Source organism: Diplotaxodon limnothrissa, linkage group LG6, assembly GCF_057381915.1.
Source record: "Diplotaxodon limnothrissa isolate DT_005_m linkage group LG6, D_limnothrissa_male_GT1.1, whole genome shotgun sequence".
Classification (NCBI taxonomy): Eukaryota; Metazoa; Chordata; class Actinopteri; order Cichliformes; family Cichlidae; genus Diplotaxodon; species Diplotaxodon limnothrissa.
This window is the reverse complement of record NC_140601.1, coordinates 1,558,684-1,576,885: the sequence shown is the minus strand read 5'-3', so window position 1 is coordinate 1,576,885 and position 18,202 is coordinate 1,558,684. Positions and strand designations below refer to the sequence as shown.

At 46.4% G+C, this 18,202-nt stretch overlaps 1 protein-coding gene across 1 annotated transcript; it reads right to left on the bottom strand.

Annotated features, from left to right (window-relative positions):
• Positions 1-79: 79 nt before the first annotated feature.
• Positions 80-17,748, bottom strand: LOC146629876 (sarcoplasmic/endoplasmic reticulum calcium ATPase 2). Its single transcript, XM_085356696.1, has 23 exons — positions 17,596-17,748; positions 15,783-15,800; positions 15,591-15,673; positions 15,232-15,336; positions 13,789-13,927; positions 8,450-8,616; positions 6,932-7,087; positions 6,706-6,847; positions 6,310-6,476; positions 5,680-5,768; positions 5,457-5,559; positions 5,178-5,309; positions 4,784-4,909; positions 4,489-4,710; positions 4,269-4,380; positions 2,780-3,018; positions 2,484-2,704; positions 2,195-2,397; positions 1,957-2,042; positions 769-902; positions 580-697; positions 366-500; positions 80-279 (listed from the first exon to the last, which is right to left on the bottom strand). Exons 1-23 carry the CDS (start codon positions 17,711-17,713, stop codon positions 97-99), a joined length of 3,198 nt encoding a protein of 1,065 aa, XP_085212822.1. The 5' UTR covers positions 17,714-17,748; the 3' UTR covers positions 80-96.
• Between the last annotated feature and the right edge of the window lie 454 nt (positions 17,749-18,202).

Here is an 18,202-nt window from a genome sequence, read left to right as displayed (position 1 = left end):
GCCTCGTTTCCCCACGCCCCACCCTTACACCTTCCACACCCCTTTCCCCTTCTTTCACCGTGTTTGTGCGTCCCCGGCAGCCCACCCACATCCCTGTCACTCCCAGAAGATGTTGGTGATGTCAGAGTCCAGACTGAAGATCCAGATCACCAGCGGTGCAGAGATCAGTACGAAGGACCAGGACACGCCCTCAAGCGACTGATGGAGCCTCATCACCGCAGCACCAACCGACCCCACGTTGGCCCTCGCCCTCTGCTGCTCCTCTTCCTCTTCTAAAGTCTTTGGGAGACGTGGATTTCAACAGAGAAGTGTTAGAAAAGAAAAGTGTTATGGTGAGACAACCTGCTGACGTCACTTGTTCTGACCTGGATGTGGCTTCCTGGCTCGATGTAGTTGCGGGCCAGTAACTTGAGGGCCTCATCCATCAAGATGACAGGAAGGGACAGCTTCAAAACCACCACCCACTGCGTCCAGGACAGTGGGCGTATCTGAAATATCACCTGGAGACAGAAGCATCGGCGGTTCAGCTCTGCGGTCATAGAAAAGGACTGAACGTCCAGGACTGTCTCTGGTGCTTACCGGCAGGGGGTCCACATATAAAATGAGGAAGTGCAGGGCCATGGACAGGCAGATGGCCCCCACCAACCAGGGGTTGGACCACGGGGGCATCTTTAGCAGGGACTGGTTCTCGGACAGACTGGACAGCCCAAAAAAAGCGAATTACTTTCCTCTGCCATCGTCACCTCTCACCTGACTGTCTTTTCTTACCTGTTCAAGGCGTTGCACATCTCTATGGTGACCAGCACAGACAGAGCCATAGTCATAGGATAAGGAGACTCAAAGACCGAACACTGCACTCCAGCAAACTCAGCGTGGCCTTCGCTGCACTGCAGATAGTGGGACTGTAGTGGGAAAAAGCCAAAACAGCATTACTACACCCTGCAGGGGGCGTACGGCTCACGAGGTGGAGCAGGCGCTCTGCATAGTGACGCTGATGGTTGGACCCCTCCAGTCTGTGTGCCAAATGGGCCAGATGCTGAACCCCAGGTTACTCTCTGCTTCACTGGTGTGTGAACGCACAGAAACGAGGCAGTCAGAGTGCTTCATGAGGACATTTACGCTGTATCACAGTTTGTCTGATGTGCGTAGAGCTCATGTGGTAACCTTTGACCTTTGAAGCATCAACAAACAGACTGCCAGTTCAGTTTTATTCATACAGCAACAACAACAGCAGGTTGATCCTGTTCATCTGGACGTAGCGTTTCATCATCACCAGGTGACGTCTTCAGTCTCAGCTGACTGCAGGTCTCAACCTTATAAGCAGTACATCTGCATAATGACTGAAACCAGCCCTGAAGGAACAATGGGCTGGGAGCTCAGCTCCTTCATCACAATTATGCAAATTCTCATGAGCATTGATGAACAAGCACAAACCTGCAGTCAGCTGAGACTGAAGACGTCACCTGATGATGACGAAACGCTACGTCCAGATGAACAGGATCAACCTTTGGAGAGTGAGTTACCTGGATGACTGAGCGTGCATCGAGACAACAACATGATACTGTAAGGCAGACGAACAAATAATAATGATGGATTGCATTTATACAGCGCTTCACAATGCCACTATTCATTCGCTCTCACATTCACACACTGGTGGAGGCAGCTACATGTAGCCACAGCTGCCCTGGGGCAGACTGACAGAAGCCAGGCTGTCATATCGCGCCATCGGCCCCTCTGACCACCACCAGTAGGCGGTAAGTGAAGTGTCTTGCCCAAGGACACAACGACCGAGACTGTCTGAGCCGGGGCTCGAACCAGCAACCTTCCGGTTACAAGACGAACTGCCCACTCTTGAGCCACGATCGCCCCACAAAAAACTGTCTCTTCAGGTTTGCAGTTGTGCTCATGTTAGAAATAAGGTGCTCTTCAATATTTGGGAAGATGTAAGATGCTTACCAGCTGATAGAAGGTCAGTTTGGGTCCATCGTGGGCTGCCATGAACCACCAGGCAGCAGCTCCCACTGTGGCAGCTCCTACATAACCTGTGGACAAACACAAGTCACTGCGGTGCACTTTCAAAGCAGTTAAACACGCAGAATACAGAAATCCTGTGCTGTGCATGTAATTTAGCTTAATCCTGGTTCAAACATGAAAGGGACGATGCTCCCAACATGGCAGGAGGTGAGCCACTCACATCCGATGATGAGGTAGCGGCAGAACAACCAGCTGGAGATGAGCGGCTCCTTCGGGGAGCGAGGAGGACGAGACATGATGTCCAGGTCCGGAGGGTTGAAGCCCAGAGCGGTTGCTGGGAATCCATCAGTGACCAGGTTGACCCACAGCAACTGGACGGGGATCAGCGCTTCAGGCATGCCCAGTGCTGCTGTTAGGAAAATACTGCGGACAGACGGAGAGCAGGGATCAGAGAGGAGGCGTCTGGTTTACCACAAACACAGGTGGTAACGCCGCTTCTTCCTACTCACCAGACCACCTCTCCTATGTTGGAGGATATCAGGTATCGGATGAACTGCTTCATGTTGTTGTAGATGGCTCTGCCCTCCTCCACGGCAGCTACGATAGTGGAGAAGTTATCGTCAGCTAGGATCATCTCGGAGGCAGACTTGGCCACCGCTGTGCCGCTGCCCATGGCGATGCCGATCTCTGCCTTCTTCAGCGCCGGCGCGTCGTTCACCCCGTCACCTGTCTAAACCGTCCAGAACCATTAGGTGACAGCAGCAGACAGCCTGAGCAGGCGATGAGCACACGCTCGCTCTCTCACCATGGCCGTTATGTCGTTCAGGCTCTGCAGGTACTCCACTATCCGACTCTTGTGGGCCGGTTCCACCCGGGCGAAGCAACGGGCCGTCTGACAGGCCTGACGCTGCAGGTGTGGGGGCAGCTCGTCAAACTCCCGCCCCGTTAGGCCCCCGATGACCCCCGCGCCCTCCTGCTCTTCCTCCTGCTCTGTGATGATGCCCACTCGCCTGCAGATGGACAGCGCTGTTCCTTTGTTGTCTCCTGCAGAAGAAGAAGAGCGGCGAGTCGTCAGAGTCAAGTTCCGTTTAGCTCGTTCTTGTGTTGGTTTCCTACACACAGACTTTACTTGGGTGGGGATTATTAACAGGAAGTCGCCTGAGTCACTTCAGGCGCTCTGGCTGGGATTTATTTATTAGTCGGTCCAGTGTAGCGCAGATCACAGCTTACCTCGGCCGTCAAAGGCCAGTTTGAAGCATCTACGTCTAATTACACCAGAGGAGGCTGTAAACTTTCAGGAGCCTCAGACGTGTATCACAGCATCGTTACCAGGCCTGGGACACCAGCACACCCTTCTGGGGAAATCAAATCAAATCTCACTCAGTCCATGAGACGTTACTTCTTCTCCAGCAGTTTCCTCACCTGCCACGAAAGCCTTGTTTCAGATTAATGAATGCATGTCGTCCTGGGACCATGCAATGAATGTGCGTACCAGCAGTGGCACTGGTTAGATAAATGCTACTTATGTGTTCTCACTGGCTGAGATGGCTGTTTAGTCAAACCCAGGTTTGTTTCTGGCATAGATCACGCCGTCAGCTGTTCACCCGTCGTCTCCTCGTCTCAGCACCAGCGACACAGGTTGGAACAGTGAGTGTCTAAAGAAACTCAGGATGCTCAATTGTTGTCAGCAGCATCATGGAGATGCTCCTGACATCCTTCAACTTGCAACAAAAGCAGCTGACTGAACACGACAGGCAGAGGAGGTAGGACTGTCAGTCAGACCTCTTTGACATGGATGGAGTCAGGACCCCATCAGGCCATCGGGCTTTGTGAAGAATGCTGAAGCGCAGCTCACAGATCAGGCACAGTAACAATAAACTATCTGTTTGCACAGTTTTGCCGTGCGCTCTGAGCACACGAGTGGTCAGATCGGTTTATTTGCAATCAACAAATCTGAAAAATAAAGCCTCTAATGTGTCCTTCTAACTGTAACAGCTGAGCTGAGGCTGGCACGCTGTGGTCACTGTGTCAGGCCTGCCAATAATGCTGTGCTGCCCAAAGACACGGAGTGGGCGGAGTCAGGGTCACGTGACAAACAGCTGATAGAAACTGTGGTTGCTTTCAACATCAAACCGCCATAGGCTCAGTGACTCCATTTAAGGCCACGGCCGTATCAGGTCCACCTGATGTGCGTCCTCAACAGTCGACATTTCCACTGATCCACGGTAACAGTGCTGCCTGTATTTACACATAGGAGAGAAGAAGAGCTGCTATCTGGAGGTGCGAGTGAGTACCTGTGATCATGATGACTCGTATTCCAGCCTGCCGACACATTCGCACCGCGTTAAGCACTTCTTTTCTCGGGGGATCCAACATCCCCACACAGCCCACAAAAGTCAGGTCCGACTGGGAAGAACAGACGACAGAAACCTTTACGTGTCTACAGCGTGATACTCCCTTTCATCGCTCAGTCGACCTGACCACGCGTGTGACCTAACAAGGCCCAGCTCTCACCTCGTAGTTAGCAAAGGCCGCTGAGTTCTCCAGGTTGAGGCGGTGGATGTCAGGAGGCGCGTCCCTCGTCGCCATGGCGAGACATCGCAGCGTGTCTCGGCCCGTCGCCCACTCCCGTACGACGGACAGGAGCTGCTCTCGAACCACCGGGCTCAGAGGCACGCGAGCAGAGCCGCTGACTCTGACGTAGCTGCAGCGTTCCAGGACGCTCTCCGGAGCTCCCTGAGCAGAAGGATCAGAGCGCTCAGTGTCGGCTGTTCCTCCATAAAAGTGGAGAACCAGCGTGTGCACCGACCTTAACAAACATCTTGGCTCCTGCAGCAGATCTGGTGAGTTTGTTGGATGAACAGAACACAGACATGGACTTCCTGTCTCTGGAAAACTCTAAAGTCAGCTCTTTCTTCATAAGCTGCTTAATCACCTGAAAACAAACACGAGCACATGTTTAGTAAGACTCCGCCTCACCGTCATCAGCACAGCGATGCTGCTCTTTTCTTTCAGGTCTCTACAGGTTTTTCTTTGCTGTTTGTGGCGTTCTTCAGCAGACCACCTTCACATTACACGATTCCCAGTTTGCTTACTGGGTAATGATGTGTAAGACAGAAGCAGAGCACGGAAACAGACCCCAGTCCTGCTTAAAGCTGGGGCAGACTTTCTGTTTCCACGTCAGCCTTCAGCCGTGCACTTACAGAGCAGCAGGCGGTGGCTCGCTCAGCAGGGCTCAGGCCTCTCAGGTCAGTCTCAAACGCGTTCATTTTCTCCACCAGACAGCAGAGGGCAGTCTCTGTCGCCTCCCCGACCTTCTCATACGCTCCCTTGGCCTGGATTACACACACAGAGACAGGACGCTGTTTCTGCCTTGTTTACCGGCCAGTTTAGAGCAGCACGTGTGAAACAAGTCTCGTTCCAGTCCCACTCGGGCCAGAACCATGTACGGTCATCCGTGACGGTCTGTTTGCATTTCTTACCTCATTGTAGTCGAGCGATGAGTCATTACACAGCGCACAGATGGTGGCCATCTCCACCAGGCCTTCATACCGACTGCACTTCACCGCTGAACCATCCTTGTAACTGAACGACGAGGAACACAGACAGGAATGTTTTTAAACCACAGCGAAAAGAAGAGATTTCAAAGTGTGAGCTTGAACACTGAATCGTCACAGTTAAGTAGTAAAGGCTAAAGACACTCACACGTCCCCTTCAGGGGCATACGTAGATCCAGTCACTGTGAACTCGCTCAGGCTGCAGCGCTCCCCTGACACACTGTCTACTACAAACATCTACACACATGCAGGCACACACAGACACACATTACAGGAGCTCATTAGTCCAGGTTAGAACATGTTATTTGACCTCATCTGTGACGAATGCTCCACGTTTTTCTCCTGCTGCTAAAATCTGTCGAGGCCTTGCTGTGCTACAGCAGCACTGATCTGATGGACATAACGGATTATATCATCAGAGTGAAAGCATTAAAAAGCAGAGGTCAGTAACAGACACCTGCTGGGTCTCACGTCAGTCACTCAACTGGACTGCTCGACCTTTGTCGTGGTCCCTCACATATCACACGCATGAGACTGGAGTGCAAACTAGACTCCAACTAACCCAACATGGAAACAACCGGAGAAGTCTGCAGGACCGAGGCCAGCAGCTTGCATCCAGGAGCAACATGAAGACGGTGTTTAGAGACAAAGCAGTCTGAGACACATCGAGTGTTAGTGCAAAATTACGAGCTGTTAATTTGTAAAAAGTAAGAACGTGCACGCTACAGCAGGCAGAGGCGTACAGCAGTTTAGGTACTGGGTCCCTCTCACGTCTTACCCTGCAGACTGACATCTGGTTGGTGGTTAGTGTTCCTGTTTTGTCCGAGCAGATCACAGAGGTGCAACCCAGCGTCTCCACTGACGGTAAGCTGCGGACTATGGCATTCTTCCGAGCCATTCTCCTGGTTCCCAGGGCGAGGCAGGTGGTAATGACTGCTGGAAGGCCTGGAAGGGAACAAGCAGAGGAAGGAACTCTGTTCACCTTCGTATCCTAGCGAGACGTTTACAGTTTCCTGTCTGAGACCACTGAGCTGGTGCTGCGTGCCTTGCTTAAACAGAGATGGCTGGTCAGTCTGTCAGCACAGATCTGGCCATCCAAGCAATTTAACACCCCCAAAATGAGATCTGAGAGAGATCAGCGTGTGACAATTAACTGCGATGTAACAGGCCTGACCTTCTGGTATGGCAGCCACAGCCAGGGCCACAGCAATCTTGAAATAATACACAGCCCCTCTCAGCCAGCTGCCTCCATGGACCGGGTCATTAAAGTGTCCCACGTTGATGGCCCACACAGCCACGCAGATCACACTGATGACCTGCAGGGTGCACCAAAACAGAGTTACTTGGACTCCTGTTGTTAATAAAGACTAAACATCACAGGCGGACGGCTCGATCCTCGCCTTGGACAGCTGCTCTCCAAACTGGTCCAGTTTTTGTTGCAGTGGGGTCCTCTCGGGGTCAGTGGAGGCCATCTCATCGCGGATTTTCCCAATCTCTGTCTGCACCCCTGTTGCCACTACGACTCCGATGGCTCGGCCAGCTGCAATATTGGTACCCTGAGCAAAAGTTCAGGCTGTCAGTACACAGAGCAGCAGAGCTCACACTCATGCTGCTGAATAAAACATCAGTGGCTGCTGTTCTTTGACCACAGAGACTGCCTGGTGACTCAGCAGCCTTTGAGGCGCACACACACACACACACACACACACACACACACACACACACACACACACTCATAGATTCGTCCTTCACCTGAGCCCAACACACACTACTAAGTGTGTGCATACTGCAGGTTTTAGATTCAAAGCACTGTCTCATGCCATTTTATCTTCTTAGTACAGAAATAAATAAACCAGTAAAATGAAGAAACAGGTGGATGTTAGACGTTTCTCTGCAAACAGTCAGTTCTTTCATTTTATCCCTCCAGTTTGGCTGTGGGTGTTAAGAAAGCCTCCCGCTTTGTGACGTATTGAACGTGGTGAGCAGGCATGGTTACGCCTGGCACACTTGGGCCTGGATGAAGTCGTTTCAGACTGCTATGATTGCTAGCATCACCACGTATGCAAGTCTTGGAGCGATGTAGTGCCCCGACACCATAAAACTGAAGCAACTACCAATAGGATCATGCTGGCTGACATGTACGAGGGTAGTAAACTAATTAGGTTACCAACACCAGCAACTCTTATCTAAAAGCAAAGTCCACGGAGTAAATCACTTCATATGAATGCTTCCTCAATGACAGCTGCCTCCATAAAATTAATGAGTTAACTAACAAATCTATGAGCCTCATTTTACACCACGTTGGTCCAAACTGGAGGGACTAGTTTTAGCGGCGGATTAATCCACGTTTGGCACTGAAGTGGGTATTTGTGGTAGTGTTGCTGTCAGAACAGTATGTGGATGGAGACAAAGGAATATGTTGTAAATGGTAAAATGGTAAATGGCCTGTATTTATATAGCGCTTTTACTAGTCCCTAAGGACCCCAAAGCGCTTTACACATCCAGTCATCCACCCATTCACGCACTGGTGATGGCAGCTACATTGTAGCCACAGCCACCCTGGGGCGCACCGACAGAGGCGAGGCTGCCGGACACTGGCGCCACCGGGCCCTCTGACCACCACCAGTAGGCGACGGGTGAAGTGTCTTGCCCAAGGACACAACGACCGAGACTGTCTGAGCCGGGGCTCGAACCGGCAACCTTCCGATTACAAGGCGAACTCCCAACTCTTGAGCCACGATCGCCCATGTTGGGATAATGTTGTAGTTCAACAACATTATCCCTTGAATGATGGTTCCACAGTCGGTGGTCAGGGCCGCTGCACATCCTCTGTGTTGATTATATCTGAATTATACAGCATGTCAAAGCGAATCAAAAACCAAGAGGACAAATGTGGGTGTGGCCTATGAGAGCCTCACAGAGAACAGCATGTTCTTCTTGTCCTGGTTGACAGCTCTGGGATCGGGTACAGGGTCGTTGTGTTTGAGCACTGAGACAGACTCCCCGGTCAGAATGGACTGGTCCACCCTGAGTGTGGTGGAACGGATGGATGTCAGCCTGATGTCAGCCGGCACCTTATCTCCAACTAGAGATGAAACAAAGGAACAGAGTACAGAGAACATGCGGTTATTCAGCGTGCTGAATCGTCTAATGTTAGTCATTATGTTTGGAGATGAGTTGACAGCAGCGTCACACAGTTCAGTAAGAAGAACAAAAGTAGCCACACAAATCCCAGAGCACAGCTGGGTCCTTTCCAGTAAACTCAGTTCCCATGCTCTGGGAGGCTAATACGTTTACTACAGTCAAAGAGACACTAGATCACCCAGTGCACGCACACGCACGCACGCACGCACACACACACACACACACACACACGCACACACACACACACACACACAACCCTGTTTCTTCTCTCTGAGCAGCCTGAAATATCAGTGAGTATCTGGAGGATTCAACAGTTTTCTTACTGGGTCAAACTACAGTTCTCTGTGTGTGTGCGTGTGTGTGTGTGTGCGTGTGCGTGTGTGTGTGCGTGTGTGCAACCCAGTATCATGGCTAAACCTGTAGCAGGCACGGCGGTCCTCTGTGTCCACGTTGCTTTGCCTCTGCACAGGCTGCAGCGGGGCAGAGGATACAGTTACAGTTTTTTACAGCCGCTAGGACACATTTCTCAATACTTAGGTCACGTTTGCAAAACTCCTCACACAGTGAGCACAACAGAAGTCTATGTGGGCTAAACTGAGGACCAGTTATCATTGTTTTGGCACAAAATGCATTCAATGACTATATCTCTCAAATTTCATGAATTATCTTCTCACTCAGACACAACAACTGCCAAAAACCTTTGTACGTACAGGACATTTTGCATGTGCTTACATACTGTTGTCAAAACTGTTAAACTTATGGCCAAAACAATAACACAATGCAAAACTTACAGTTTTTTACAGACGCTAGGACACATGTCTCAATACTTAGGTCACTTTTGCAAAACTCTTCACACAATCCTCCTAACTGACCGTCAGCTTGGCAAAGCAGTTCATTTCACATTCAAAATGCACTACAACTACCAAAACACTTCATTCAGGTCTCAAATAAACTCATTCTTCCAGAACACTAGCAAAGGTTGACAGCCGACAAACATACTTTGTCATCCACAAAACAATGACCTAAAAACACTAACAACATGTAGCATTACACAGTGTTTACTTGTGTAAAACAAGGACACATCTCTGTTTATAATTTCAATATATGTTACTGGAATGAATCAGACATCATGCAGAATTCGTTAATATTTGTTTATGTATTTTTATTTTTTGCACTAAGTAATCCCAAAATACAAGAATTTGGCTGTTAAACCATAAGTTTAACAGTTTTGAAAACAGTATGTAAGCACATGCAAAATGTCCTGTACGTACAAAGATTTTTGGCAGTTGTTGTGTCTGAGTGAGAAGATAATTCATGAAATTTGAGAGATGTAGTCATTGAATGCATTTTGTGCCAAAACAATGATAACTGGTCCTCAGTTTAGCCCACATAGACTTCTGTTGTGCTCACTGTGTGAGGAGTTTTGCAAAAGTGACCTAAGTATTGAGAAATGTGTCCAAGCGGCTGTAAAAAACTGTAAAAAGACAGCAAAACTCAACAGCAATATTTTATTGAAACATATTTTAAATCTAAAAATGCAGTTTAACCAGCCACAGCTGATTCTCATTGTAGATGAACATCTGCACAGGTGTTACTCCTTCAATTTTTCAACTCCTTCAATTCTGGCAGCCAGAAGATTCTTTCCTAGGTGTGTTGCCCTAGATGACATAAGATGTGATGTGGATGAGAACCTGTGGCCAAATGGAGGAGACCGAGTAGATTAGCATTACTATTGTATGTGTATCAGTGGATGGTGTGTATACAAATTCTTGTATTTTGGGATTACTTAGTGCAAAAAAATAAAAATACATAAACAAATATTAACGAATTCTGCATGATGTCTGATTCATTCCAGTAACATATATTGAAATTATAAACAGAGATGTGTCCTTGTTTTACACAAGAAAACACTGTAATGCTACATGTTGTTAGTGTTTTTAGGTCATTGTTTTGTGGATGACAAAGTATGTTTGTCGGCTGTCAACCTTTGCTAGTGTTCTGGAAGAATGAGTTTATTTGAGACCTGAATGAAGTGTTTTGGTAGTTGTAGTGCATTTTGAATGTGAAATGAACTGCTTTGCCAAGCTGAAGGTCAGTTAGGAGGATTGTGTGAAGAGTTTTGCAAAAGTGACCTAAGTATTGAGACATGTGTCCTAGCGTCTGTAAAAAACTGTAAAGCCAACTAGGGCTGGGCCATATTATACCGTTCACGGTAATACCGGTATAATGTTAGGCAACGATAGGAAAATTAAATATCGCGATAGAATGGGAGTAAAACGCGCATGCGCAGTGCCTTTGTTTTCATACGCACATGGCCGATTGTTGAGTGAAACAGATGAACCAGAATTGGTTTGTAAAAATGGTGCAACTTCCGTGATGTGGAACTGGTTTGGTGTTTGTCCGTCAGATACACAACAAAGCACATTTTTTTGCAGAACATGCAAGCGGCCGTCGTTATTGTCGTATTTGTCGGACTAAGATGCTCTTAAATCTGGGAGTAATCTGGGTCCTAAACTCCGTATGCTTCAGGTCAAACAACACTGCAGCATCACTTAGAGTTAAAAACTGTCTAAATTCTTTCATCTTTAATAAAACGATCAGCATTGCTGCTTTACCAGGTGTAACTATGAAGTTTAACTTCCAGGCATCCATGAAAACAAAAGTTATTACATTTAACGGAGTTAGAAGTTAGCAGGAAGCTAGCGGAAGTTAGCTCGCTAGTTTCGCTAGTTACCTAAGCATGATATTGCATGTTCTGACGGAGAGATTTCTGAAAAAAATCAAACGTACAGCTCTGCTATCACTTCCAACATAAATGAAGACAGGAAACTAAACAGCAGTGACGTTTGTAGGGTTACTGAAGTTGGGCTAGCTGGTATATAATGATGTGCTACGTGATCGCTAGCGACACAGCTATGTTAGCATAACATAAACAGTGAAGCTGGAGGACGAACGCTAACACTTTTCCACTTATAAAAGTTAACGTGAAGGTTCTTCATGGTTAGAGACAAATGCAATCGCATGGCAGGATGCTGTAAACCATAGGTGTCAAACTCTGGCCCGCGGGCCAAATTTGGCCCGCAGCCTAATTACATTTGGCCCGCGAAGCCATACCAAATTACTATTAGAGCTGGCCTACTGGTATTATACAGCTAATATATATATTGTTTAGTATTAAGCTTTGCTTGTTCCATATTCAGTTTTTCAGCAAAACGTGTTTGAGTCCATAAGAAAAGATTCATTCTTATATCTGGAGGAATAAATATATTTCAATAAATATTAACGTTAGCCCGCGACTTTGTTCTAGTTTTGAATTTTGGCCCACTGTGTATTTGAGTTTGACACCCCTGCTGTAAACGGACCAAACTTCAGTCAGGAGAACAACTGAGATAATCCATCCACAATACGAGGTTAGTCATTAATATACTGCAACAACATGGGAATAGCTCAGCTGCCAGAGAATTCAACATTAATGAATCAATGGTACAGAAGTGGAGGAAGCAAGAAGAATGAGTTTAATAAAGTTTGATTTATCTGACTGCTTTGTTTCCTTTAATGTGCCTTATAATCCCGTGCACCTCATGGTCCGAAAAATACGTACTGCACACTCTTTTTAACTTCAGTGGATATTATACATGGTTATGCTCAGGATATGTCAGCCCATTTCTGCTGGAAATGCCTTTTGGTTAAACTTTCAGCAAGGAATTTGCATTTGCACAGTTACATTTTTATAAAGCTTTAATGTACATAAAAACCAGCTTCTTGTTTTAGTGAAAATAAATGGAAGGTTGTCTTTTTGCGCTAGTAATGTTGTGGAGTTGTATTTTGTCTCGCATCAATTATATCGTCGGTTATATCGTTATCGCAAATTTTCAAATATATATCGTGATAAATATTTTTGGCCATATCGCCCTGCTCTAAAGCCAACACGGTTCACAGATGTCGTGTGAGAGCAGAGAGTGAACGTGTCATCAAACCACAGCCTTTGCTGTTCTCTGCGTCACATTATTTGAAGCCTTTTGTCTTCGACGTTCATTCCAATCACATATTTTCCATGAAGGGTTTCCATGACGATAGCAGCTAAAGGACAGGGCAGAGGTGGCAGCCATGTCTTTGGAGACGTTGGCCAGAATGTTTAAATAAAGATCCTGCAATGTTATTTCAACAATGTCAAAACAATCATGCAGTGGAAATGCGCTGAGCTCAAACACAGACGTCCTTCCACCCTCGCTGCAGTGCTGCACTCGACTGCACTGCAAACACGTACACAGTCTGGGCCACTTCAGCTTTAACAATATGAAACCTGAGACAAACAGAAGGAAACCACTTTATAAAAAGTGTGTAAGCCTGCCAACAGGGCTCTCTCTTCAATCATGCTTTCACCTCCCCAGTCCTAAAGATCCATTCTGATGTAGCTGCAGTAAAGCTTTGAGGCTGCAGTATGATGCTTGGTAGCCAGTGCTCTCTAACATGTCTTTATAGGCTCAGATACACGACAGTGAGCACGATGCACCGACTCGTGAAGGTGAGCAGAAAGCTCTCAGGTGCTATTTAATGGGAGCTAACATTATTAGCATGCACTCATTTTGGCTCACAGGAAGTGCTGAACATAACGTGTGACGTTCCCACAGGAACAGAGGAGCGGTCACGTGCACTGCTGCAGGCAGCCGGACCCAGGATCAGTGGACCACAGAACGGCGGCTCAGACCCAGAGCTAAGAGTCTTTGTGAATCCTTGATTCCTCTTTGACCGTGTCTGTTCTTGGTTGTCTTTGCTGTAGTAAATACTCTGTGTACTCTTTGTAGGGCTGTTTTAGTTTGGTCCCCTGTGTTTAGAGGAGTCTCTTCTTTACGGTTTCCTTATTAAGTTTTTTATTATTCTTTATGGTGAGGTTGGAGTTCTCGTGGTCTCGTGTGTTGTCTGAATCCTCGCTGCTGTTCCTCCGGGGATTTTGGTTTTCAGACTTTTCTATTTTCTGTATTATGAGCATTAAAAGCTTATGTCTGTCTCCTGCATCCTGCATTTGGCTCATATAAGATGAATTTGCCATCCACACAGCAGAACCTGACACAATCTTGACAGATGCATCTTTGAATCTCATGATTTCGTTTACCTGCCACTTCCACAATATCTCCAGGAACAATGTCTCGGGCTCTGACTCTCTGGACGCTCTTCTTGTCCTGTCGGTACACTTTGCCCATCTCTGGCTCGTACTCCTTCAGAGCTTCAATGGCGTTCTCTGCATTACGCTCCTGCAGGACACAGTGGCACGTCAGTTTTCAACATAGCTCATGTATGTTGGTATGTGGGCATCAAACATGACAGGAGATCACACACACACACAGAGGCCTAATCCAGGAAACAGAAAGCCAAAACGTGATTAGGTCTTTGGTTCTCTGTTGGTTATTTCCTGTTGACCTACAAACACAGCAGAAAATGAAACCGTTCAAAGTCCCAGGTATCAGTGACAGGAACCACCAACCTTTTATGAAAGGATTAATCAACAAACCTTTAATTGTGCTAATAAACTCCTGAAAGAGCGCTCAGCTCAGATGTCTCTGTTACAAACACACATACAAATGTAATACATGGAAGATGCTTTAACCATGATGCAGTACTTTACACTGCGTCCAGGAACAGGAAGAAAGTAATCCAACCTGTACAAGTATACTGCCCTGGTGTTACCATTAGCACGGTGTCTTAACTACAAATCAATTATTAATTCGATCCATTAATTGAAGCCAAAAAGCCAAATTAAGTTCAACTAATTATGACCTAAGCAGGGCTTTACAGGGTGACAAACTGCTGCTGCTGGTCCCAGTCCTGGATAAGCGGGGACGGTTACATCAGGAAGAGCATGTGGTGTCACATCAGTGCCAAAGCAAACATGCAGATCCATCTGCTGCGAGACCACTCGGGGATAAAGGAGCAGCTGAAAGCAAAGGCGCCTGAACTATCGACTCGTGGACAGCAACAGTGTAACTGCTTTGGAACAAATAACATCTTCGTTTTATAGTTTTTAGTTCATTTTCCAAATAAGCAATAATCCACTGCAGACGTTAGCGAGTGCACCAGCTCTCACAGAGCGTGGCATTTACAGTTTGGAAAAAGCATCACTCGAAGTGACACGAACACGTTTTTAGCTGGTTATGTGGTGGAGTAAATGAGGTCAGTGCGCAGCAGGCTACACATCGTTTATTTTTGGAAAGATTCAAGTGAGTAGCTTTTCTCAGGCTCGTCATACAGTCACCTTTTAATGGCAGTAACCTTAAGTGTGTGAAGTAACACAGTAACATAACCCAAACTGGTGAGGAAGGAGGTGGTTTCCTAGTGTTAAAGTGTGCGACTCAGGGCCATGCAGCCCAGATACGCACATATACAAACTGTAAGCAGCCACATTCTCTTAAATGGCAGAAATGAAAACATCATCAGCTGCCACAACACCTACACAGCAGTCTGCTATATGATCCCAACATTTAGAGATTCAGTCATACTGTTGCCAACATGACCTTATACTGATGAGACAATCAGCTGTGCACACACACACGGGCTTTACCTGCCATACACCCACGATAGCATTTGCAATGAGGATGAGGAGTATGACGAAAGGTTCGACAAAGGCTGTGATCGTCCCTTCACCTTCTTCAAACCATGCCAGGGTCTGGTGGACAGAGAAGCCACAGACAGGTGAGGGCCTACACACACTTCATTTACACTCTGCGTGTATAACAGATTATATGAATGAAGGAAAAGCAAAATTGTGACTCAAAAACCCAAAATAACTTCAGACCAAAGCCAGTGTGCCTCTGCATACCAGCATGATTAACCTGATATATGCTGTGTTATTCACACAAACAAGATTCATGAGCACTTTAACTGTGGAACTGGTTATGATGAACTTTGTGGTTTCCTTACGAATGAGATACATGCAGCCAGCAGCAGGATTCGAACCAGGAGATCCTCAAACTGCTCCACCACCAGCTCCCACAGGGACTTCCCTGCATGGACCAGTGCAGAGGAGGAAGAGGCAGACTGAGACTGAGAGGCACTGACAGAGTGAAAAACCTGGTGTCAGAAAGAAAAATACTGCAGAAGGAGATAACTCACCCTCTTCAGCTGGTAACTCTGGAAGCAAACAAGTAAAAAAAGAGGTCGGTCATTTGCAAAGGGAATAAGAAAGACAACAAAATGAAGCAAATGGGTCATCTGCTGTACACAACACAAAGGACACAGCTACAGTGACTGCCTGCAGAATTCATGAGATTCAGCCAAGTTACGAAAAACCAAGTCGATAGGAATAAATCAGGAGATGCCTCCGTGAATGCACAGAGGCTGAAAACCAACGTGTGCACTCTACATGAAGAAAGACTGAACGTGAAACCTGTTTTTTTGATTGATGAATGATGGGAGGAGAAAAGGAGACGGTGTGGCTCTGCTCGTCTGTAGAGTACACAGAGCTAGTGTCAGATAAAACTGCTTCACAGTTCAAATGGAGAATGACCACAACATCCAGAAACACATCCACGTTACTTCAGTGCGTGATGGTGCGTGTCCCTGATGTTTGCAGGGGTGCTTTTGCAAACATTCACTTACATGGCAAAGCTAAGAGAGCTTCAGTGACTCAGCTGTGCTGGAGACGCTAGCTGCCTGTACTAACAGGACCCTGCGCTGTCTGATGACCACATGTACGACACTGAGAGCTGAGCCAACTACCCCTGCTTTAACCCCGCGTTAGTGAGACTTTCTTTAAGGTGGCCTGTTGGACATTCTCATGTGATGTGAGAACGTAATCAAACTGTTTTTGTGACGTCAGGATACTGAACCCTAACATTAACTGGCAAAATGCTAGCTTACAATCAGCTGCTGTTGCTGAATCATTTCCAAGCCTTTGGGTCACATGTCTCTCTCTGCTTTAGATTTTTACTTCCTGTTACAACAGACAGTTGTGTTTTGTGTGGCCAATAATTAAACACTTATGTGTTACATCTTATTTCACAGTGCAACCTTCAGACACTTCCAGCACCAAAATAATAAAGCACACTCTCTGTTGAATCACCAGCTAATTATATTCACAGTACTCAGTCCCTAGCTTAGCTTAGCTCGTAGCCAACTTGCTAGTAGCATGGCCTCTTCACCTGTCACCTAAAATTGAATTGAATTGAACAAGTAAATCAGCCATCTGAGAGAAAGGTTTTTAAGCTACGGTGGGACCTGATTATTTTAGACCTTGTATGTGATAAGCAGGATTTTGAATTCTGGATTTAACAGGGAGCCGACACAGGAGAAATCTGCTCTCTTTCTACTTCAGTTTGATCTGAATTAAGAAGCAGAAAGTTAGCGGCCATCCAGGTCTTTATGTCTTTAAGACATTCCTGCAGTTTAACTCATTGGTGTGTGTTATCTGGCTTCATGGACAGATAGAGCTGGGTGTCATCTGCATAGCAGTGTAAATGTATGCTATGTCTTCTAATGATGCTGCCTAAGGGAGACAGAATTGGTAAAATTGGTCAAATGACTTGATGCAGCAGTTGTTGTGATTTGGTGTGACTTATAAGGCGTGCTATGGATGCGGCTCGTCGTGATGATTCGGCAGAACAACGTCTATCTTGGCCACTGCATTGAAGGTGACTTGGCAACAGTGTTGCTTCCAAACCAGCACCTGCTCCTATGTGTTTTTAATGTATTATTTCTAAGTTTATGAGAATACATTAAGTTGTTGAAGAGATCATTACACAATAATTGATGTATATTTATGAGCACAACATTTATTAATGGTAAAAATATAATTAATATTATATCTGTACCTGTAAGATCACAAAGTCGGACATGTAAGGGAAACAATACGGCTCTCTAAAGTCTACATGGTACCAGCAGACTATGAAACACCAAACAAAGGGCCAGTAATGATTTCCATATTTACCATTGGGTCCCCATCTCTCTCTGTTCTTCTTCAGCTGCTCACAGCTCAGACCTGTAGATTCATTTACACCAAAGAACCCCAAAACCTCCTCCACCGTCTTAGTATGAGCATTATCCATCACTGTGGTGAGAGAAGATGTCAGTAATAAGAGTATCAAACATTTACCACCAATAGTCTATTTGTACATAGTTGTATTTGCCTCCTTTCTCATTTTTTTGCATATTCGTCACACTGACTTGCTACAGATCATCAAACAAATGTTACTGTTATACTGTTCAAGTACAAAATACAGTTTGTTAGATTAGGATATCTGTTGTTAACGGACAAACTCTATCTACACCTACCTGCCCTGTGTGACAAATAATTGCCCACTAAAGCTAATAACTCTGTGCCACCCTTGGCAGCAGGAACTGAAATCAAGCATTTGTAATAACTATCAATGTGTTTTTCACTTCACTGTGGAGGAACTGTGCCTCAAACCAGCATGAACACCCTGTTTGAGGTCATGCCAAAGCATTGCAATTGAATTCAAGTCCCATCAGAGGTGGCCTTGCTGTTGCTGCACAGCCCAGTAGGGCTGAACGATATATCGCATTTGCGATAATAT

Coding starts and splice junctions, on each gene's coding strand:
- LOC146629876 (XM_085356696.1), bottom strand. CDS start 17,713: ATGGATAATGCTCATACTAAGACGGTGGAGGAGGTTTTGGGGTTCTTT. Junction 4,910..5,177: donor GAGCCACCGCCTGCTGCTCT/GTAAGTGCACGG, acceptor GTTTGTTTTCAG/GTGATTAAGCAGCTTATGAA. Junction 2,398..2,483: donor AACATAGGAGAGGTGGTCTG/GTGAGTAGGAAG, acceptor GTCTGTCCGCAG/TATTTTCCTAACAGCAGCAC.